The sequence below is a fragment of the Hemicordylus capensis genome, chromosome 3 (assembly GCF_027244095.1).
Source record: "Hemicordylus capensis ecotype Gifberg chromosome 3, rHemCap1.1.pri, whole genome shotgun sequence".
Lineage (NCBI taxonomy): Eukaryota > Metazoa > Chordata > Lepidosauria > Squamata > Cordylidae > Hemicordylus > Hemicordylus capensis.
The window spans coordinates 120,861,220-120,884,606 of NC_069659.1; the positions used below are offsets into that span (position 1 = coordinate 120,861,220).

Here is a 23,387-nt window from a genome sequence, read left to right on the forward strand (position 1 = left end):
TATGTAATGGTGCCCCTCCCGTCTCTTTTCTTTCTATTACAATCAGATCCCCAATACACCTTTCCAAACCTTTCTTTTTTTCAAATCTCTCTTCCTTTTCTGTTGTGAAGGGAAGAGAAAAAGCAGAGTGGTGACATTTTGCCTTCCTCCTCTGCAGTCTATGCATTATTGATTATTGATTAATTATTAATTATTTATTATTATGATTATTATTTTCAACAAAAAATATCTCAAAGCAGTTTACATAGAAAAATAATAATAAGATGGTTCTCTATTCACAAAGGGCTCACAATCTAGAAAATAAACACAAAAGACACATCAACAAGAGTCACGGCAGGCTGCTGTGTGGGGGTTGAACAGGGACAGTTGCGCTCCTACAGCTAAATAGAAGAGAATCGCCCTTCAAAAGGTACCTCTTTGTCTAGATAGCGGAAAGGCAGGGGGCTAAGAATTACTGCACAACCTGTTGCGTAAAGTAGCCTGCTTCACCCTGCTTCCTGGTGAGCCCACCTCAGCTTCTAGCCCAGTTTTGGCGTATAGAAGGTGGTTTGTTTGTTTGTTTAAAAATCCACATGAAAAAAGCCCCTCATTTATCTGAAATAGTAGCATTCGCAAAGCCCTATAACAGTTATTTAATGTTAAAATCACTATATACTAGAGACTTGAAATCAAAGATTTCTTTGCTAGTCCATGTTAACTTGCCCCCTCCCAGCTATCCCACCAACCTCCTGGTTCTAGCAATGGAAGAGATGGAACAGGCTCAGAAAGCAATTGACTTTGAAGTATTAATGTACATGTTAGGAACTGCAAACATAGCAGAAACTTTATTCAGGTTGTTTTGGTGGGGAGGGGGGCAGTAGCAGCCACTTCCAAAGGCACAAGTAATTGTTGATATGCCTAACTACACTAATATTTTATCGAGTGTGAAGGCTACACTTATGTCAAATTAACCACATGACATGTTTAAAAAACAACAACTTGGAAATTGTGACCTGATCCATTTTGACAGTTCTAAAAAGCTACACACCTAAATGTGTGCTCCCTTCAGAACGTGATGGTTATACATAGGTTTTGCATTCAGATATGCAAAAAAACTCAAGTGAGAATAAAAATGTCCAATAATCTGTTACAGAACACTTGCTGAATATTATACCTAAAGCAAGGGTTCTCAAACATTGTCACAGCAAGTCTCCCCAGGTAGAAAGAAAGAAAGAAAGAAAGAAAGAAAGAAAGAAAGAAAGATGTTCTGGAAGCTTCCAGAAACATCTAGCTTCCACTACATGGTTTGTCTTTGTACTACTCTCTGGAAGTGGCTTCAAGTGTCCTCTGCATAGCATCTATACCATGCAGTGAGCTTTTTTATACTGGCTTGTCTGTCCACATGGGATGGTCTGTCACCACCTGTCATGTTTGGCAGAGACAAACTATGTAGTGGGAGGTAATCCACATGGCAACTCATCAGTATACATGTGATGGCTCACTATATGAAGCATCCACACCCAGAAGGTGGCTGCCATATTACTAAGACTGGCAACTTCCAGAACAGGTTAAATCAGGGTTTCTCAACGTGTAGGTCCCCAGATATTATTGGACTTCAACTCCCATAATCCCCAGCCCCAGTGGCCTTTGGCTGGGAATTATGGGAGTTGAAGTCCAATTACATCTGGGGACCCACACGTTGAAAATCCCTGGGTTAAATGAAGAGAAAGAGAGAAAAGGCCGAGAATGATAAAATGAGTTGTTCCGATGTCATCCATAAAGTTATGCAACTTCGCATGCAAGGAAATAAACTATTACCCACATTACACTGCCTGACATGATGTCACAAACTCACAATGGTAATTGTGAGTTTGTGACATCATGTCAGGCAGTGTAATGTGGGTAATAGTCCTTGTTTAGATGGCTTCAGAAATGAAACTCAGTGGCATAGTCCTTTTAATCCAAACAAATGGTCCCACTTGTGTGTTTTGAGGTTGAAAAGCAGCTTGATTCACAACTGGCATGAACAGACGCATTATGGAGCACTATGAGTTACCGAGTAAAAAGGGCAACAATCCACTCCAAACAGGTAAGTATTATAATATGTAGCAAAAACCATTTGGTGCAATATTTAGCATGACAGATTTAAAGTTCAAGTTGTTAGTTTAGTGAACCTAGCCCTAATTTATGTGTTGTAACTTTCTGCTCCCTTTGTCCACAAAACAGATTTTATTTTTCAGCACAATGTATGTGGCAAGTAGAAACATACCAAAGTGAGCAGAAGGTTATAAAAACAAAAACTAAGATCATGTGAGTCTGACACAAGACCAAGACTTTACAGTTCCTGGTAACATGGTGATTTGGAAAGCATTCTTTATTTATTTATTAAGTGACAAACCATGAATAATATGGTTATGGAAAAGTTATGTACAGTTGGAAAAAACAAAAACCTGTGGAATGCACAGTAAAAGCTATATGACTGCAGATTCAGGCACTGGAGACCTATGGAATTCAACATTATTCCATAAGCAGATCGTCTATAAGGACTGAAATTCATTTGATTCCCAGAATTACAAGTGAGTCAAAAGATGTGGCATTGAGGGAGACAATCTTATCAGCATCCTAGCCATACATCTGGCCCTGAGCAGCCTTGACTGCTTGTGCTATTTTGGCAAGCAATCAGATACGTCTACTGGGAAACATCTTCCACAGTACAACATCTGGGTCTTTAGCCTGCCCTCTAAGCCAAAGTTGCGCAGAGGGGAAGGGGATGGCATAAAGAGATCCTTGGAAATAAATATTATTCCCAACTTTACTACTACATTTTTTAATGGCAGTGACAGACCCATTAGTAGATGCCTAACAAGATTTGGACAAAAGCTATCTTTCTGCAGCAAATGCAAAAAATAAAAACAAGTATTTTGAAGATGAACGTTTATTTTTTGCATTTGCAGCAGAAAGATTTTGTCCCCCAGAAGCATATTTTTCTAGCTTCAAAAGCTGTCTAGAAAATGTGTCAGTCTTAAGAATGTTGTCTAGTTGTTTGGTAGGCTCAAGTCTCCTGCAAATGCATACATGGCATTCAAACATGCCCACATAATTGCAAACTCAGGTTTGAGTCTAGGTGCATTTGTGCCCACATTCAAGATTTATTTGCCCCTGAGTGCTTAAGGAGATAGTGTGGCAAAATGAGGTGCATTTCCTAAAACTGAGAGATACAGTTAAATATAAGAACATAAGACATTCTTGGAGGAAACAGACCATCTAGATCCATTTCAATAAGGCTTCAGGCCTGGCTTTGAAACAGAAACGGCTTTGGTCGCCCTGTGGGATGACCTATTGAGAGAGAGAGAGAGAGAGAGAGAGAGAGAGAGAGAGAGAGAGAGAGAGAGAGAGAGAACACCCTGTTAATTCTCTTGGATCTCTCAGCAACGTTCGATACCATTTCAATACCATTGACCATGGTATCCTTTTGGATAGGCTTGCCATGTTGGGTGTGGGAGGAAACTTGGAGGAAACTGAGGTTTCTTGGAGGAAACTGATTATCTAGACCCATTTCAAACTGACTTTAGAGCTGGCTATAGGATTGAGACAGCCTTGGTCAGCCTGATGGATGACCTTTAGCAGGGAATCAACAGAGGAAGTGTGACTCTGCTGGTTCTTCTGGATCTCTCAACAGTGTTCTATACCATCAACCATGGTATCCTTCTGGATCACCTGGGGGAGTTGAGAATAGGGGGCACTACCTTGCAGTGGTTCCGCGCCATCTCTCGGGTAGATGCCAGATGGTGGAGCTTGGTGACAGTTGTTCCTCAAAACAGGAGCTGTTATATGGAGTCCCCCAGGGCTCCATTCTGTCACCAATGCTTTTCAATATCTACATGAAACCACTGGGTGAGGTCATCAGGAGTTTTGGTGCTGGATGTTAGCAGTATGCTGATGACACCCAAATCTATTTCTCCTTTTCATCATCATGAAATGGCATTCACTGAATAAATGGGCTGGATGAGGGAGAAAAAACTGAAGCTGTATCCAAGCAAGATGGAGGTGCTCATTTTGGGGGTTCAGAATCTGAGGGGTGCGTTAGATCTTCCTGTGCTGTATGGGATTACACTCCCCCAGAAGGAGCAGGTGCGCAGCTTGGGAGTACTGCTGGACCCAGGCCTCACCCTGGTATCTCAGGTGGAGGCCATGGCCAGGAGTGCTTTCTATCAGCTCCGGCTGATTCGACAGCTGCACCCATTCCTTGAAGAGGATGACCTCAAAACAGTGGTGCATCAGCTGGTAACCTCCCGGCTTGACTACTGCAATGCACTCTATGTGGGGCTGCCTTTGTACGTAGTCCAGAAACTTCAGTTAGTTCAGAATGCGGCAGCCAGATTGATTTCTGGGGCAACCCGGAGAGACCATATTGCCTGTTTTGAAATAGTTACACTGGCTGACAACATTTATTTATTTTATTATTGAATTTGTTTCCAGGCAAAATGTTATTGGGCAATATGTTTCCAGGCGAAATACAAAGTGCTGGTTATTACCTTTAAAGCCCTGAATGCCTTCGGTCCAAGTTATCTTAGCGCCTTCTTCTACATGATCCCCACCGCATGTTAAGGTCATCTGAAGAGGTCCGTCTCCAGTTACCACAGGTTTGTTTGGTCAGAGGCGGGCCTTCTCTGTAGCTGCTCCTGGGCTGTGGAATGCATTCCCGGCAGAAATCCGCAATCTGGATTCTTTATTGCCCTCAGGAGAGCCCTTACCTGTTTGGTCTAGCCTTCCAGGGTTTTTAATTAGTTTTAATGCTATAACCTGGTTTTCAGGGTTTTTTCATTGTTCTGGTTAATTGTCTTTTACAATGTTTTAATTAATGGATGTTTTATATTGTTTATATTTATATAAGAATAAATATATTGTTTATATTTATATTATTGTTTATATAAGAGCCCCTGGTGGCGCAGTGGTAAAACTGCCGCCCTGTAACCAGAAGGTTACAAGTTCAATCCTGACCAGGGGCTCAAGGTTGACTCAGCCTTCCATCCTTCCGAGGTCGGTAAAATGAGTACCCAGAATGTTGGGGGCAATATGCTAAAATCATTGTAAACCGCTTAGAGAGCTCCAGCTATAGAGCGGTATATAAATGTAAGTGCTATTGCTGCTATTGCTATATTTCTGTTTTAACTGTTATTGGTTTTAATGATTTTGTTTTCATTGTAAACTGCCCTGAGCCACTTTGGAAGGGCGGAATAAAAATCGAATCAATAAATAAAATGAGTGGCCTCTGCCTCGGAGCACCTTCTATCAGCTTTGGCTGATACGCCAACTGCGACCTTACCTGGACAGAGATAGCTTGGCCTGGCTTATTCACACTCTAGTAATCTCTTGCTTAGATTACGGCAATACATTGTACATAGGGCTTGCTTTGAAAATGGTCCAGAAACTGCAACTGCTACAAAATAAAGCTGCAAGATAATTAACTGGGACTGGATGTTTTGATCAAATTACGCTCATTCTTTATCAGCTTCATTGGTGCCCCGTTAATTTCTGGGCCCAATTCAAAGTCCTGGTTTTAACCTTTAAAGCCCTAGATGGCTTGGAACTGGGTTACCTGAGAGCGCGCCTTTCTCTACATGTCCCTTACCTGCACTTTAAGATCTTCTTCAGAGGCCCTCCTCTAGGTCACCCTGCCAAACGAGGTGAGGCTGGTGGCTACCAGGGAGAGGGCCTTTTCAATGTTTGCACCCCATTTATGGAATAGGCTTCCCAGTGACGTGCGCCTGGCTTCCTCACTTTGTTATTTTAAACACCAGGTAAAAACCTTTTTGTTCAAACCTTTTTGTTCAAACCTTTTGCCTTTCATATTCTGCTTTTCAGATTTGATCTGATTTTTAACTAATTTTAAAATAGGTTTTTAAGCTGTTTTTTAAAAATGTATTTGGTATTTTCTTTTTACCTTCTTTTTTGTCTGTTATGATTTAATGTATTATGTGTTTTTATTGTATCTTTTAATCTTCTGTTGTGAGCTGCCCAGAGAATAATTTGTTATTGGGTGGCAAACAAATAAAGTTTATTATTATTATTTCTTGTTTACACAGTCAGACAGGTGTTATTGACTGGTTTGTTTTATCCAGACATTGAATCCTTCCCAAGGACCTGGGATGCCAGAATTTTATTATCAATATAGTTATTACTATAGATATCATTGCAAAATATAGGCTGTTCCCCGTAAAGTTGCTTTTTGTAATTGGCTGGTCGTGATTTCTGTGGCCCCGATGGTGTAGAGGTGCTCTTCAAGGTGTTTTGGAATTGTACCTAGGGTGCCAATTATTACTGGATTTGGGTCTTCTTCTGCCACAGCCTTTCAATTTCAGTTTGTAGATCTTTGTATTTTGTTATTTTTTTCTATTTCTTTTTCTTCTATTCTGCTATCACTTGATATTGCTATGACAATTATTTTAATTTTTCTTATTTCTTTCTTCTCGACTACAGTTGTTAACATAAGAATAGTCCTGCTGGATCAGGCTCAAGGCCTATTAAATCCAGCATTCTGTTTCACACAGTGGCCCACTAGATACCCCTGAGAAGCCCACAAGCAAGAGGTGAGGGAATGCTTTCTCTGCTGCTGTTGCTTCCCTGCAACTGGTATTTGGAGGGATCTTGCCTCTGAGGCTGGAGGTAGCCTATAGCCACCAGACTAGTAGACTTGTCCTCCATGAATTTGTCTAAGCCCTTTTTAAAGCCATCCAAACTAGTGGCCATCACTACATCTCATGGCAGAGAATTCCACATATTACGCGCTGTGTGAAAAAGTACTTCCTTTGTTGGTCATAAATTTCATGGCCTCCAGTTCATAGGATGACCCTGGTTCTAGTGTTGCGAGAGAGGGAGAAAAAATTCTTTCCATCCACTTTCTCCACTCCATGAAAAGTTTTATACACCTCGGTCATGTCTCCCCTTAGTTGCCTCTTTTCCAAACTAAAAAGCCCCATATGCTGTAGCCTTGACTCATCAGAAAGCTGCTCCAGGCTCTGATCACTTGGTAGCCCTCTTCTGCACCTTTTCCATTCCTACAAGGTTGTTCTTAAGATATGGTGATCAGAACTGCATGAAGTACTCCAAATGCGCCAAACCACAGATATGTATAAGGAAATTATAATATTAGCACTTTTATTTTCAACCCCTTTCTTAAATGATTCCTAGCATGGAATTTGCCTATTTCACAGCTGCCATGAACCGAGTCAACACTTTCAATGAGCCGTCCACCACAACCCACAAATCTCTCTCCTGGTGAATCACTGACATCTCAGTGTATGTGTAAAGTTGGGGTATTTTGCCCTAATATGCATTACTTTACACTTGCTTACATGGAACCACATTTGCCATTTTGTCACCCACTCACCCAGTTTGGAGAGATCCTCACAATCTGTTTTCTATTTCCCTACCCTAAATAGTTTAGTGTCATCTGCAGTTCTGGCCACTTCATTGCTTACCCCAACCTCTAGATCATTTATGAACAATTAGAGCACTGGTCACAGTTAGGGATGTGCACAGAACCAGTGACTGCTAGTTTGAAGGTGTGGGGGATAGTTTTAAGGACCAGGAAGGGTACTCTTACACCCCAGCTCTGCTCCATGGCATTGGAGTCACCCATACCTATGGTAGTAGGTTACTTCAGTGTTCACTTTGGGACCAATTTGTCAGTTTTGGCCATGTGGCCATGACAACTATGAGCCTAACCCAAGCTGTTTCTGGACTGATGTATGATGCTTGTCACACACTCTGAAAACCACTGATCAGAGATATTCCTAGGGTGGGGACCCCTGTGATTTCCCCATCATTAAGGAGGGACCACCGTCTGGTTAAGGTTCAATTTATACCTGGCGTAAAGGATGTATTAAGATGGTCCACCCAAGGAGCTTATTGGATCTAATAGGATTCTTGGCCTTGGAAGGTTTTAGACTTCTCTTTGCTAGTGATTCTATCAATGCGCCCTGGTAAAGAAATGGAAGAGGGAATTCACCAGTGCAGTAGACATGATTGCTCCTAAGCAGAGGTGTAACTAGGGAAAATAGCGCCTAGGGCAAGCACTGAAATTGCGCCCCTGTCCAAACAAGAATGATGGGACTTGTAGTCAACAATATTTGGAAATCCTTGTTAAAAGGAACACTGTACCATCTAGACATGGTTGTTGATCAAAACCTGAAAACATGAGCCATCTCTGTAAAAGACCTAGAACAACAGTCAGGAGTTATGCGAGGATTCCAAGTGTCATTTTCTCTGTCTCATCTCATTCTTTTTTTACTTTGTCCTAGAGGATCACCTTTTTGACTTTGTCCTAGAGGATCACCTGCCCAAATAGCCACTAGCAAAATAGGGGAAGAAGAAGGTGGTGGTGGTGGGGTGGTGGTGGTAAATGATTCCTGCCAGCCTTTGTCTTATGATGACTGTTGGCTCATGATGGGGTATATGTGCATTCACCACACCAGTGCTTACTTTGACATCAAGAGGTAGGAGGATACATTAGTTTGCCACACTAGACAGAGGCAGTTGAAACAGGAGCAAGACAACCAAGTTCTGCCAGGGCCAAAACCAGCCCCTGCCAGACTAAGAAATCATTGTAATTTGCCCCTTCCTGTCACAAGCAGTGTGCTGTTCTTTTATTATTGACTCTAACTCTCAAATATCCCAGTCATGGATGGAAAAATTCAGGGTCAATTGACAAGAGACACATTTTCTACATGGAAGTTTCTTCTGTGCAGGTGTTGTGCAGAAACCCATGTGTAGTGACCGCCAGGGGCATAGCAAGGTTGGAATGGGCCAAGATGAGATTTTAAAATGGGGCCCCAGCCCCTCAAAGTCCAGGGCCTCCACACATCCCAGGCGCCCAAGGATTTAAGTCTGATATTTCAAAATAAGTATGCTGCCTGGAAATACATTTCACTGAATACACACATGCACACTTCACAGTATATAGTGATATACATTGAGTACTATAGATTTGTGCTACTTTTAATGCCTAGAACACACTAACAACGCTAATTATTAAAATGGCCCCCTCGCTGCAGATTAGCAAAGGAGACTTTCAACCATCCAGGGTGAGCCTATGTTTGTTTTCTCAGAATTCTGAACAAATTCAGTAAAGTTTGATTCCTGGAGGTTTTTCACACGAGGCTTTTAAAGCCCTTTAACACACATCTCCTCTGGAATGGAGGTGCTGCATTCACATGTTGGCCAGATTTACCCTGAAGTCCCTGCAAGTTACTGGAGAACAGTTCACACACAAGAAAAATAAAATAAAATAAAAGCACAACACATGCTTCACAGTTCTCACTCAGACCTTCTGGGTTGCAAAACAACTTGAACATAAGTGCATTTATAAATGAATGAAAGAATGAATGAATAAATAAATATTTGTTCCAGACGTTTTTGTAATTTTCTGACATGAAACAAGCCACTTATATGCCTTAGATAGTTTTTGTTTTTAAAGCCAGCACATTTTTCAGTCTGTTTTAAATTAAATATTCAGAGACTTCTCAGTCTCGCCCCACCCCCCATATCAGAGCCCTATGGCAAGCAGATCCCTATATACGGGGGTAACCACAAAAAGGAATGCACAGCCTACCTTGCAAAAGCTGTGCTGGAGGGTCTGGTCTGCTGCAGGGAGCTCTGCCAGCCTCCTTCCTGCCTTTCTTGGGGCCTGCCGAGTTCTGGCTTCAGGGAGGCCTACTCGGAGGCCTCTCTGGAAGCCCCGCCCACCCGCCGCTGATAGGTGGGGAGAGATAGGTGATAGGTGGGGAGAGAAGAGCTCTGCAGTTTGCAGGCTGATAGCTGATAGGTGGGGAGAGAAGAGCTCTGCAGTTTGCAGGCTGCTCCGATCCTAGGCCGGAGCTGGAGGCAAGTGGCTGAGGGGCCCTGGGGCTGGGCAGGTGGGCAATGGGGTGGGGGTGGCAGGAACTGGCATGGTGCCCCCCCCTCAGTGGCGCCTAGGGCACGTGCCCTGCCTGCCCCCCCCCAGTTCCGCCTATGCTCCTAAGTGTTCTCTGTGATCCGCTTCAAAGTTAGCCTCATGGTATACTGAAGAAGTGGAAAAGTAGATGACTGGAGTACAAGTGGTGAAGGACAACTCAAATCCAACAGGAAGGTCTATGCAGTGGCAATATGAGCAGCAAAGAAACTATTCATTTTTGCACATATTGCTTCCACAAACTAGCATCCACTAGAGTTATCCACAATTGTGAAAAAGCTAACATAGGCTTCGCTTTTCCTGAATTTGAATGAAGCCATCATTATTATAAATGCTTCTCTGAGGGAGGGCAGGAGGTCTTCCTGTCTTAAATAGGAAATGATTAGACTACTCCCTAAAAATCTGCACTGGACCCTTCAAACCTAAGCAATTATAGCCCTGTCTCTAACCTCTCATGATTAGATAAGGTGGCCAAAAGGATGGTGGCCTCCCAGCTGTAGGCAATCTTGAAGGAAACAGATTATCTAGATGCATTTCAAGCCAGCTTTCTTGCAGGCTATGGGGTTGAGACTGTGTTGGTTGGCCTGGTGGATGATCTTCAGTTGGGAATCAACAGAAGGATGACTCTGTTGGTCACTCAGTGACTTTTGAAATAATCATATGTGGGATCTGGGAGTGAGAGGCACTGATTTACAATGGTGCCATCCCATTCCCTTTCAGGTAGATTCCAGATGGTATTTGCTTGGAGTCTGTTGCTCTTCAAAATGAGAGCTTTTATATGGAGTCCTGCAAGAGTCAATACTGTTGCCGATATTTTTTTAACATCTACATGAAACCATTATGAGATATCATCAGGAAATTTAGTGCAGGATGCTACCAGGATGCTAATGCCACCAAAATCTCTCTCTCCAAGTCAACTTCATCAGGAAGTGGCATAACATCCCTAAATGCCTGCCTGGAGGTGGTAATGGACTTAAAAGGATCATAAACTGAGGCAAATCCAACTAAGACAGAGGTGTTCATTGTAAGGAGACATAATTCAGGAGAGGGAGTGGCCTATTCTAAATGGATTTTCAATCCCTGTTGAACTTCAACATCTCTGACAGCCTTAGAAAAAATGCTTAAAATGCTCGTTTAACCAGTCTTTTGGTTAACTTTCAAATAGTTGTATTGTTTCTAGTTTTCTTTTTTCTTTTTTTAAAGTGTATGGTCTTTGAATTTTAATTTTTGTAAATCACCTTGCAGTATGTTTAGGTGGCATAAAAATATGTCAAACAAATAAAACAAAACAAACTTAACCACTTCCTTTCCTTGCCCTCCAGAATCTTTTAAATGAATGGAAAGGTCAATATTCTTAAATTCTTCTGATCCAATCGCCCAATCATGAACATACAATTTATTCTAAAATAAAAATAAACAAAATGGTAAAGAGCTGATCTACAAGACTATACCTGGTTAATGACTTGGCTTTAATTAATGCAACAATTTCTAAACTGGGAATCAAGTTCACAAGGTAATTAACAGAAAATAACCATCACCACATACTAGGACCCCTCTTGTCTGTCTGGTCAACATCTGCTAAACTTGTTATTCTTTTCATTAATAATATGAAGTTGATTTAAAGAGTAATCAACGAACAGTTTAAACATACAATACAGAGTCAACAAAATGCCATTTGTTTTAAGAGCTGGGTAGTATTACTAACATGCAAACTTATAGGTGACTTGAGAACCTCCCCCCACCCCAATCTATTGCATCCCTTTACAGATATAAATGTATTGTATTATTTTAAATATGAGAGTTGCTATTATTACAATGATTTCTAGAGACCCAGAAACTGCTTTCTCAGTTACAAGGCATCCCACAGTTTCTGGGAACTGAATAGAAGGAATCCTCCTGCTGTACTTTATATAGCTGCCAAAATTATAGTATACATGGTTGGCTATTAAATTTCATGGAAGTGTGTGTGTGTGTGTGTGTGTGTGTGTGTGTGTGTGTGTGTGTGTGTGAGAGAGAGAGAGAGAGAGAGAGAGAGAGAGAGAGAGAGAGAGAGAATGTGGAGGGGGCAGAGAGGGCGGAGGAAACTAGTCTCTTTCTTGGATAGCTGATACTATCAGTATCTGACAAGAATTTAGAGCAGTTTAGTTAAAATTTAATAATCTTTCAAAGGAGCATGGAAAAAGACCTTTAGTAGGAATGAAAGGTTTAATGAGCTTAGAAAGAAATTTCTGATAATATCATTTAGCACTTCCATTACTCCCCTTGTTTGTTGCAGGCTTTTTGTTTTAAGAAGAAAAAGATTATAAAGAAACCCCTCTTTCCCACTTTGTATATTGGGGTGTTAGGTAATAAAAGTATCACAGGTTCTGCCATTCGGCACAACTAGACATGTAAAATCTGTTCTCTTTTCAATATGGCCAGTGGAACATTATTTTTCTACATTTGTGGGGTGGCAGGGGGAGGTTAAAGGAGGTAATGGAGACAGTATCCAGGTTCATTTTATAGCAAGGAAAATTATACTAAGCAAATTTTGCCCTGCTCTGCAGTCAGTCATAACAACCACTGGTAAGCAGCAACAGTGAATAAGCCATCACTGTTGACACACTGTAATAATGAGCTAGCAAGGTTTTCAAAGACTGTTTTCTACAGATTGGCACTGAAGTTTTGTTTCTTTTTTGGGTACCAAGACGTAAAGCCTGAAATCTTTTTGAAACTCATCCTACTCGGGCACAATGCAAACCACCCTATTCATATATTAAGACTTACTTTAAAAACCTACATCAATAACTTCCAAAATAACTGACTACTGGAAACGTGTCGCTTAAAAATACCAGCGGACTCTTATGCACATCATATGCCAAGCATTCAGATTCCAAAGTACTCACTTTCTCTTTTGCTGAAAAACGTGTTCTAAACAGCAACACTAAAAAGACTAATTCTATCTAAAACCAATTTATAGAAAGCAGCAAATAAAGCCCAATTATATCAAAATCATTTGAAACTTCAATCCTTTTCACTTCTTTTAAGTAAAAAGCCATTCTTTCAAGCAATCCTATTACAGACTATACCTGTCTATAAAGACAGGTAGCAATTTTAAAAGCTGCGTTTCTACAGGCTAGGTCAGAGTGGGCAGTCTTTCGATTTCCAGGGAACTCCCAGGGACTCTAGATCCTTGGGAGCAAGCAGCATGAAATGGTGGCTTGGAAAGGTGAAGCCAGTAGCAAAATGGCGGATTGTTTAAAATTTTAAGCAGTGTCAACAGAATAAGGGATTTTAAGACCAGAACTCTTGAACTCCAGGAACATTCTGCTACAAGAGAGGAAGGGAGCAAGACAGGCTGCTTCGTGGGAGAATGAGCTGGAGATAAATTAATGGGAGACTAAGCCTCCACTGAGTCACTTGGGTTTCCACTGTGCAAGGGGAGAGGTACAGCTTTCCCTGAGGGTTGGTAAGTCCTCAGAGAGACAGTTTCGGGAGCCGCAGGTGGCTGCAGAGGAAAGGGGAGATCGCCAAAGGAATAGCTGGTGAAGAGTTAATCTAGACATCAGCCACTACCAAATTAAAGTATACCAAGGTCACATGTTCTATGCTTCATTTATTTACATGCTTCATTTATTTATATGCAACATTTCAAAAACATCACATTTTGCAGGCTCAGAACTTTTAATGTTATCTAATGAAATGTGAAAGAAGTCATAATAAAGAAAAAGTCTACAGGCCAAACTAGGTGAGATGTAGGAAACAAGGAAAACATACTTCCCTAGCGGGACGGGGGAGGGGGGGAATACAAAAAAGACTCCATGTCTTTCCCCCCTGTATAAAGCACCAACAGCATCATTAGCATGAAACCTTCTCCGCCTGTGCTAAGAGAAGTGACAAATTGGTAAGTGCCAAGGAAGCACCAAGGAATCCACATACCACTTGGCTTGATGCCCAGTATCTAAGCCACTATTTGCAACAGTCAACTTTAAATATTATTTGTAAAATTTATAATGTACAAATATGAACGAAGCCTGCATTGTGTAGGTAAAAGGTTTCTCATTCTCTGATTCTCTGCGTAATTTTGCAAACAGGAAAGGCAAAATTGTTTTTCACTGTCAAAGATGTATAATTATTGTCATGGAAAACAAGTTACCTGACTCCTGGAGATAGCGATACACCAAGAAATTCACTTCGTCACTGGTTATGCTCATCTTAGCCCCACCTCAATATGATGAGGTTTGCAAGAAGTGCGATCCACGCTCTGTTCAAAGAGGAGGAATGATAAACTTTTTATTACTGTCATTTGAATTTATATTTGCTCGTTTTAAGGGGAAAAGGTATATATACCCACATTCTAGCGTTTTCATTTATATCTGACATTTTTCATAATGAGCCGTCCAAAGAATATAAACACATCTATAATCTTTCTATCATGTATCAGACCATGAACACTCACTGAGGTTTCTAGAGAGTACATTTAAAAGTTTTGAAAGAGCTTTCTCATATTTTCATATACAGTTTTACTGCTCAGCAGTTAAAGAGAAAGAAGACAGAGATGAAAAGCTCTGGAATTAAACTACCTGACATACAACCACATGTTAAAACACCTACTTTCCCCCAGTCTTCAGGCATATAACTCAAGCCCGTGTCAGGAGTTGGCGAGGTCAAGCATGGGCCCATCTACGGGATTACTCAGCGGACTCCTGAAGGATAACAGTCACTGCTGTCTTCCAATGGGCTCTTCCTGCTCGCATGCTTACCAGGCTGCAGTGAACAAAAGCAGCAGCACTGTCATGCACGTGGGGCCATTTTGATTTCCAAGATGCTCCAGTACCATGACTGAACACCAGAATGCTGAAGAAAAAGTATATCTCCCAATTGTAAAGTTATCCTGGAACTAGGCACCATATGGTGGTCTGGAAGACTAGGAAGGGTAATGGACATGCCCACTGGTTTCCAAAACAGTTCTCAGTAGGGCACAGATTTAAGGGGCCCAGCACAAAGATTTGCCCAAGGGCCCACCACTACCTGGCACTGATCCTGATGTGGCTGTTTGTAGCCCGTGATCCTAACCACCACAAATCTAGTCACAGTTAACGAGACAGGTGCAGTGTGTCCTAGCATCCTTTTATAAAACTCATTAAAAAAAAAAGATCACATGAAAACATCTAATAGTTAATAGAAGAGTTCTATTTAGAATTATTACTGAAGCATAATGCACTTTTGCTTATTCAGCAACATGATTCACACAGGCACATTGTTCCAAACTAACACTAAAGCATCAAGATAACCAATTACATCTTCCTTCGTTGTGTGTGAATCACATCACTGGTCCAGCAGTGTGGATCTCTGACAGGCAAAAGGGAGAAAACCAACTACTGCACAGTATTGTACAGATGGAGCACTGATGCATCAGAAGAGAAAGCAGTCTCTATTCAGAGAACATAACCTATTAAAATAGAACCATTTATACACAACCAGACAGAGGCTGATGCTTTGTCATAGCATGGCATTTTTAAATTCTATGTTAAAGATAAATCGTCTTATTAATTTTACAAATATGCAGTAAACAATGAATCGAGAAGTCATGTTTATTTTCCTTTGGAACGATAAGATCAGTTTTTCAGCATTTGATCTGATACTACAACTGCATCAAAGTGTGGAACAAAGAGTAAATTTGTATAGGTTCTTTGCTTAAAATTTGCATGACTGACATTCTCTCTCTCTGGCAACTAGATAGCCTTTGTTCATTGAAACTCTAATCAGCAATTGCTGTTGCTTGGAGTAGCATCTGCTGCTTTAAGTCATCTATGCTCATCTACAGGTTTCCCCAAAGCTGAAGGTCATGCATGACTCTAGCAGATGTCTCTGCATTATTTATGTGAGCAGTACTTTGGAGCTGTGTGGTGCTTTTATTTCACCACCCTAATATAATTCATCAACAATTCAGATTGATTTCCCCCCACATAGTTTTACAGTCATGGTAAATTAGGACCTTTCTTCCGTAGTATCAATTTTATTTATTGCAGTAATTTGTAATACATACATTGCAGATAATAACTAATACAACCACCACCTTCATTTATTTTTCCTTGACGAAAGGCCTGGTATCTTATTGTCAATTAAAGGCTCTAACTTCTTTGGAGGAAACAGTGATGATTTTCTAGTCAAGACTATGGTTAAAAAGAAAAAGTCTAAAAAATATAGAGCCTGTGAGGAATAATGAACATTATTGACAGGCACAAATATAGTAGTTGTATTATATACTTGAGGGGAGGTTCCAGAAGGACTTTTGCTCAACTCCTTGGCCTCTGGGGCCCCACAAGGCTCAGTATTGTCCCTATGCTGTTTAACATCTACATGAAACTGGTGGGAGAGGTCATCAAGAGGCTTGGACTGAAGCCTCATCAATATGTAGATGACATTCAGTTCTACCTTTCCCCGACATCAGATCCTAGGGAAGCAGTGGATATACTTAACTAGGGCTGGAGGCAGTGATGCATCAGATGTGAGCTAGCAAACTGAGGCTAAATCCAGACAAGACGGAGGTGCTGTTGATCAGTAGAAAAGCCAATTGGCCAGGGTGATTTAACCAGCTCTGGATGGGGTTGTACTCTCCTTGAAAAAGCAAGTGTGCAGCTCGGGGGTGTTGCTGGACGCAGCTCTGCATATAGACGCTCAGGTGGAGGTGGTGGTCAGGGGTGACTTTGCACAGCTTTGGCTAGTGCACCAGCTGCGTCCCTTTCTCAAGAAGGCAGATCTGGCCACGGTTACCCATGCCTTAGTCATGTCACACCTGGATTACTACAATGTGTGGGCCTGCCCTTGAAGAATATTCTGAACTTTAGTTGGTGCAGAATGCAGCTGTCAGGGTTCCCTCTGGAACTGCTCACTCAGATCATCCGGAAACAACCAATTTGTTTCTGGATCCAATTCATGTTACTGGTTATTACCTTTAAAGCCCTTAATGCTTTGGGCCCAGGATACCTGAAGGACCACCTGCTCCCAAGGGTTTCTGCCCACAAGGTTGTCAGAGGGTCCTTTGCTCTGTGTACTAACAATGAGAAAGGCTAAACTGTCGTGCATGTGAGACGGTGCCTTCTTGGTTTTTGTTCCCAGGCTCTGGAATGCTGTCCCAGTGAATGTCCATACTTTGACATCTGTGGCTGCTTTTAAAAACACACAACTAAATTACCTTTTATTTGTTCAGGCTTTTACCTCTCAGAGGTCGCCCGGTTTCTCAGCTTTCCTGCTTCTGCTTCTCTTTTTTTAAATGGTTGTTCTTTTTTGGTGTTTACCGTTTTTACTGTTTAACTGATTTTAAGGTTTTAAATGTTATTTTATATGAAATTGGGTTGTATTTTAACTTTTGTAAAGCACCTTGGGATGCCTTATGAAAGGTGGTATAAAAACTGAACTAAGTAAATAAATAAATAAATAAATAAATAAAGTACAGAATAATTAAAAGCGCTATACTTATTGTCCAGGGGAGGCAGTTGCCCCTCTCCCAGATTGAGAAATTCAGCTGAATTCAATGGGACTTACTCCCAGGTAAATGGCTATAAGATTGCCACTTTTGACCTGAAAAAAAGACCTAAGGATGCCCATGCACAGTGGCATAATATCATGACTTGATGAATTGTGGTGAGCCCGTGTGTACAACACTTAATCAGAAACAGCTACCATGTATGTCAATAATTAACCACACTGTTATTAATTACCTAAACTGTTAATTAAATACAAACTGTTACACCACATATAAATGTTCATACAGGCTGTGGGAGGAGTGGAAGCATTTTGGCCAAAATGGAGCAATTTATGGCAGTAACCTATTATGCAAATTATTAAATGTGATATGAAGCATAAACATGATGGTCTGGGTCTGTTTGCCTTACACAGGAAAATAAACACTCCCACAGTTTCGTATATATTTAGAATTGGTATGTTAATGACTTTATTCCTAAACTGCCCCAAGTCAACTTAGCAAAACCTGCAATTATTAGGTGCATCATGGATCCAACCAAACAAAAAAGAGTGCCTTTTGGTAATAATATGCTTTCAGAAACAACCACATTATAATTCAATATTTGTATGGTCCCAAGATTTGATACACTAGACTGGAGCATCACAATTTTAAACCATAATTAAGCTTCCAAGATTTTCATGAGGTAGAATATTACAATGCTCAGCATCTTCAAGCACCTAGCTGAAAGCTTTAAAACCAATTCCATTGCAATATCCTATGTATAGGTAATGCCCATTCAATGAAAACTAACATGTGGACAAATTACATTGTCTATATGAGATAAATGGCACAAGATGAATGGCACCCTGATATAGCACTCCTCCAGCTATCTGTCATTGCCAGGTGTGTGGGGCCGGGGGTGGATGGGAGGGTGTGTGTGTGTGTGTGTGTGTGTGTGTGTGTGTGTGTGTGTGTGAGAGAGAGAGAGAGAGAGAGAGAGAGAGAATGAATGAATGAATGAATGAATGAATGGTGGTGTTTATTTTAAAAGTGACCTGCAGGAACAGTACAGACCCCATTCAATGCAGGGTACAGACAGGAAGTTTACTTCTTCTTCTTCTTCTTCTTCTTTTTTAACTTTTATAACTTTTAACTTCTGTACACGCATTGAACATAATGTGTGCATAATTGTATGTGTGCACAGATCTGTACATGTGCACACTGTACATAGATATGTACAGTTGGATATGTGTGAATAGACCTTGTGTGTGGTGACCTTTCATTTTTACAGAAAAAGAAAAAAATTGTAAATTCTAAACTTGTCATTTTTAGGGCCCCGAGTTCCAATGTAATTGGTATGATTTACAGGGATCCATATAATGTACTGGTCAATCCATGCATTTATGTTCCATTGATGTCCAAAAGGATGCTTCAGAGCACTACTAGATACTGAAAAATGCACAGAATGAAATGCAGACAGTGAGGCAGTACTAATAGTAGGGAATTTTAGGAAATGGGTGGGGGTGATTTTGCATAAGCAGGTGGCTGTCTGCTCACAGAAGACACCACTGAATCAAAGTCATTATGTCTGTAAAACTGTTCAATATCTCTCTCTTACACACACACACCCTCTTCAAAGCAGCTACATTTCCTTCTTTTGCATTAGCATTCTAATCACCTGCATCTGCAGATGTATAAATTCATTTTGTCTTAAAGTCGGTAAACAGGAAATTGTTTCACATAAGTAAATCAGATCATACACATATCTTCATACACATTGTTATAATACCATCAATAATTCGATAATTTTTGTTCAACCCACACTTCTGTGAGTGCCACAGGAGTAACCGAATATAGGCAATATAGGTATTTTATCCCCTATCTTCCCCCCCACTCTTAATGCCTCTCCTTCCTACCCCGCTGTCCATCACCCTCTCCTTCATTCTTACCCACACTCACATTGCCAGCCAGACAAACCCTTGGCATTCCCCCACCACCATCGCCAAGTGGGGATGTGGAGAGGGTGGACAGGTGGCAGAGGGGCCGGCATCCCTCCAATGCACTCATCCTTCAAACTCACCCTCCACCCAATGCACTTCTGTATATGTCCAGTTTCCAGCAGCTCCCTAATGTCCAGCTCCATCAGCCTCCACTTTTCCCTCTCTTTCCAGCTCCTCCTCCTTTCCACAAAGGGCTATATTGATCCCAGGTGCCCTCTCTCTTGCCCTCTTCTCTCAAAGGCTGCTGTTCCTCCTTGAGGCTCCCCTGAAAACTAGCAGTGGGACTCTACCAAGTTGGTAGTTGCAGGCTTAGCCACCTGCCCTCAGGCTAGGCTCTTATTTAGCATTAGTAACATCTTTACAAGTGAGTCACTCAATACAACTGTACCAAATTTTGTTCAAATCGGTTAGACAGTCCTCAAGTTAGTGCATTGTGCCTCAAAAATTCACACATGCACCATCTTGGATCAGGGTGGATGACATCATCACAAATTACACCATTGGGGCATCCCTATGTGTCCATACAGCTGTAGCAAATTTGGTTCAAATCGGTTAAGCAATTCACAAGTTAGCCCACTTGCGCATCCAAAGTTTACGCATCCACCATCTTGAATCGTGTGGATGACATAATCACAAACTATGCCATTGAGGGGTCCCTGTGAGTCACTCACTGCAACTATACCCAATTTGGTTCAAATGATTTAGACAGTCCACAAATTAGCCCGCTTGCACCTCAGATGTTCATGCAGCTGCCATTTTCAATTGGAGTGGATTACATCATCACATACCATGCCATTAAGGCATCCCTATGTGTCCCTACAGCTGTAGCAAATTTGTTTCAAATGGGTTAGGCGGTTCACAAGTTAGCCCACTTGTGCCTCAAAGGTTTACGGACTCACCATCTTGGATTAGGGTGGATGACAATGTGGCACTTGGTTAGTTGGCAACATTCTTTCCTCTAAATACTGTTACTCATCCCTAATCATAGTCCCACAATCTTGGGAACAAGAAACAATTATACAGGTGAAACTCGGAAAATTAGAATATCGTGCAAAAGTCCATTAATTTCAGTAATGCAAATTAAAAGGTGAAACTGATATATGAGACAGACGCATTACATGCAAAGCGAGATAAGTCAAGCCTTAATTTGTTATAATTGTGATGATCATGGCGTACAGCTCATGAAAACCCCAAATCCACAATCTCAGAAAATTAGAATATTACATGGAACCAATAAGACAAGGATTGAAGAATAGAACAATATCGGACCTCTGAAAAGTATACAGTGTACTGTGCTTGATTGGCCAGCAAACTCGCCTGACCTGACCCCATAGAGAATCTATGGGGCATTGCCAAGAGAAGGATGAGAGACATGAGACCAAACAATGCAGAATTGCTGAAGGCTGCTAATGAAGCATCCTGGTCTTCCATAATACCTCATCAGTGCCACAGGCTGATAGCATCCATGCCACGCCGCATTGAGGCAGTAATTGCTGCAAAAGGGGCCCAAACCAAGTACTGAATACATATGCATGCTTATACTTTTCAGAGGTCCGATACTGTTCTATTCTTCAATCCTTGTCTTCTTGGTTCCATGAAATATTCTAATTTTCTGAAATTGTGGATTTGAGGTTTTCATGAACTGTACGCCATGATCATCACAATTATAACAAATTAAGGCTTGACTTATCTCGCTTTGCATGTAATGCGTCTGTCTCATATATCAGTTTCACCTTTTAATTTGCATTACTGAAATTAATGGACTTTTGCACGATATTCTAATTTTCCGAGTTTCACCTGTATTTTATGCAGAAGCTGTTTTAAAGTCATTGGCATATAAAGTTCGTGATGTACAACGAGAGAGAGAGAAAACTTCACTGAGCGTCACATTTTGTGTGTTAGAACATTGCTACTATAGGCCTGTACTGTTATTTTAAAGTGCTTCATGTATTTAAACCGTAAAAGCTTGGGACAATAGACTGCAAAGGGGCAATTTGTGTACTATGCCTCATTCTTTTAGGGAAAGAAAAAAGTTGTCTCTTTGGGAGGCAACTTTCCAGCTGCAGTACCTCTGAGAATAGCCTTCTGTGGCATTCCATTATTTAGCATCACAGAAAAAAGAATCACACTTATGTCCAATACCAGTAGAAACAAACATCTATTTATAAAGAAAAAAGAGCAGAAACTGGTGGACCTCTCTCTCTCTCCACACACATAACCCTCTTTCCCTTTTCCATTGCTCTTTAGAACTGATAAAATATTTCACCAACCACATGAAGGTCTCCAGAAGGGTTCCTGCATGGCAATACTCCATAAGGGTACCATCTGGAGTAGCCCTAGACATTTTGTGGCCAGATGCAAAGGAAAACATCACACTCCCCATCAGCAGAGTGGCTGCTCAATATCCTTAGGCTATGTTGCTGAGGCAGCGCTGGTGACATAAGAGCATTTTCATACTACATCACCAAGCCAGGCAGTGGTAACAGGGGCATTCCTAGCTCAAGTTGAGTGTGTGTGAGAGAAATAAGTGTGCACAAGCAAGGCAAGGAAGGGAAACTGTGTGCCCCAGTGAGATGAGGAAGGGTGATGGTAGTAGATGGTGTGGCAGCATCTGTGGTGGCTGCACCGCTTCCTGCTCCTGAAGGAACTGCTTCACCCTTCCTCACAGGAGGGCCAATCCTGGGTGCCATAACATTAAAAATCTGCTTACTGTGTGCTCTTAAGTGCCAGCCTAATTTCCCATCTGTAAAATGGGAAGTGACAGAATGAATAATCATTTTAGTATTATCATTGAGTAGTCAGTTTCAAGTAATCATTAACAGAGATCATTTCACATTCAGTTCCATATTGAAGGTGGTCTCGTGAATCCATCAGGTACCTTAGACCATGTGTGATGTGTGCACATATTATGTATGTATATACATGATAACATGACATGTGCCTCAAATTTACTTCAGAAAATAGTGTGGCATAGCTATCAGAAGTTTGGAAAACACTGCCAGAAAGGTTAATGTCTCTTTCAGATATTGTGTACGTTCTTCTCCCCCTTTCCTCCTACACTTAAAACCTATTAGTCTGCTTGGTTTATTTTTCATTCCTCAGCTGGTTTTCTTAATGACATCAGCCTCCAGCATTTAAGATCTGAAAGCACAAGTGGATCTTTTCCAATTCCCTCTGCTCCACAGTGAAAAGGATTTTTGCTGTATTGATCTTTTCTTCTTGGCACTTTGCTAAGGAAAAAAAGCCTTCTTAATTAATGTGATTGTGTTGTATTCTACTTCATGACCTACTTCTGAGAGACAAGAACTTCATTTACTCACTTTATTTAAAAAAAACAACCCACTAAGCTTTAAAGTTTTTATGTATGTATTATACTAAAGAATCAAGAATGGGGGAATGAAATCGCTTTAGGAGATATAAGAGCAGCCCTGATGGATCAGGCTCAAGGTCTATCTAGTCCAGCATCCTATTTCACACAATGGTCCACGAGATGCCTCTGGGAAGCCCACAGAAAAGAGCTGAGGGCATGCCCTCTCTCCTGCTGTTGCTCCCTTGCAACTGTTATTTAGAGGCATCTTGCCACTGAGGCTGGAGGTAGCCTATAGCCCTCAGACTAGTATCCATTGATAGACTTGTCCTCCATGTATCTAAGCCCTTCTTAAAGCCATCAAGGCTGGTGGCTGTCACCACATCTTCCAGAGAATTCCATAGGTTAAGCCTCTCAGTCTTTTTTCTAAACTAAAAAGCCTTACCTTGTAAGGAAGATGTTCTAGGCCCTTGATCTTCTTGGTTGCCCTCTCTGCATTTTCTCCAGTTCTATAATGTCCTTTTTTCATTTATGGTGTGCAGAACTGTATACAATACTCCAAATGTGGCCACACCATAAATTTTGTATAAAGACATTATAATATTAGCAGTTTTATTTTCAATCTCCTTCCTAATGATTCCAAGAATGGATTTAACCTTTTACACAGCTGCCACACATTGAGTTGACACTTTCAAAGAG

The 23,387-nt window shown here is 41.1% G+C and overlaps 1 protein-coding gene across 9 annotated transcripts in view; it reads right to left on the reverse strand.

Moving 5' to 3' along the window:
- Positions 1 to 23,387, reverse strand: part of TBL1X (transducin beta like 1 X-linked) — a 214,332-nt gene that overhangs the window by 32,811 nt on the left and 158,134 nt on the right. For 7 of the 9 annotated variants that reach the window (XM_053311763.1, XM_053311759.1, XM_053311764.1 and 4 more), the window contains one exon: positions 14,070 to 14,177. The exons of 1 other annotated variant lie outside the window; for it this stretch is intronic. In XM_053311763.1, the coding sequence (XP_053167738.1) occupies positions 14,070 to 14,127 (58 nt within the window). In that variant the 5' untranslated portion in view covers positions 14,128 to 14,177. Of the gene's footprint in view, positions 1 to 9,592; positions 9,683 to 14,069; positions 14,178 to 23,387 lie in introns of those variants that run through there. One more of the 9 variants, XM_053311765.1, reaches the window with a different exon arrangement.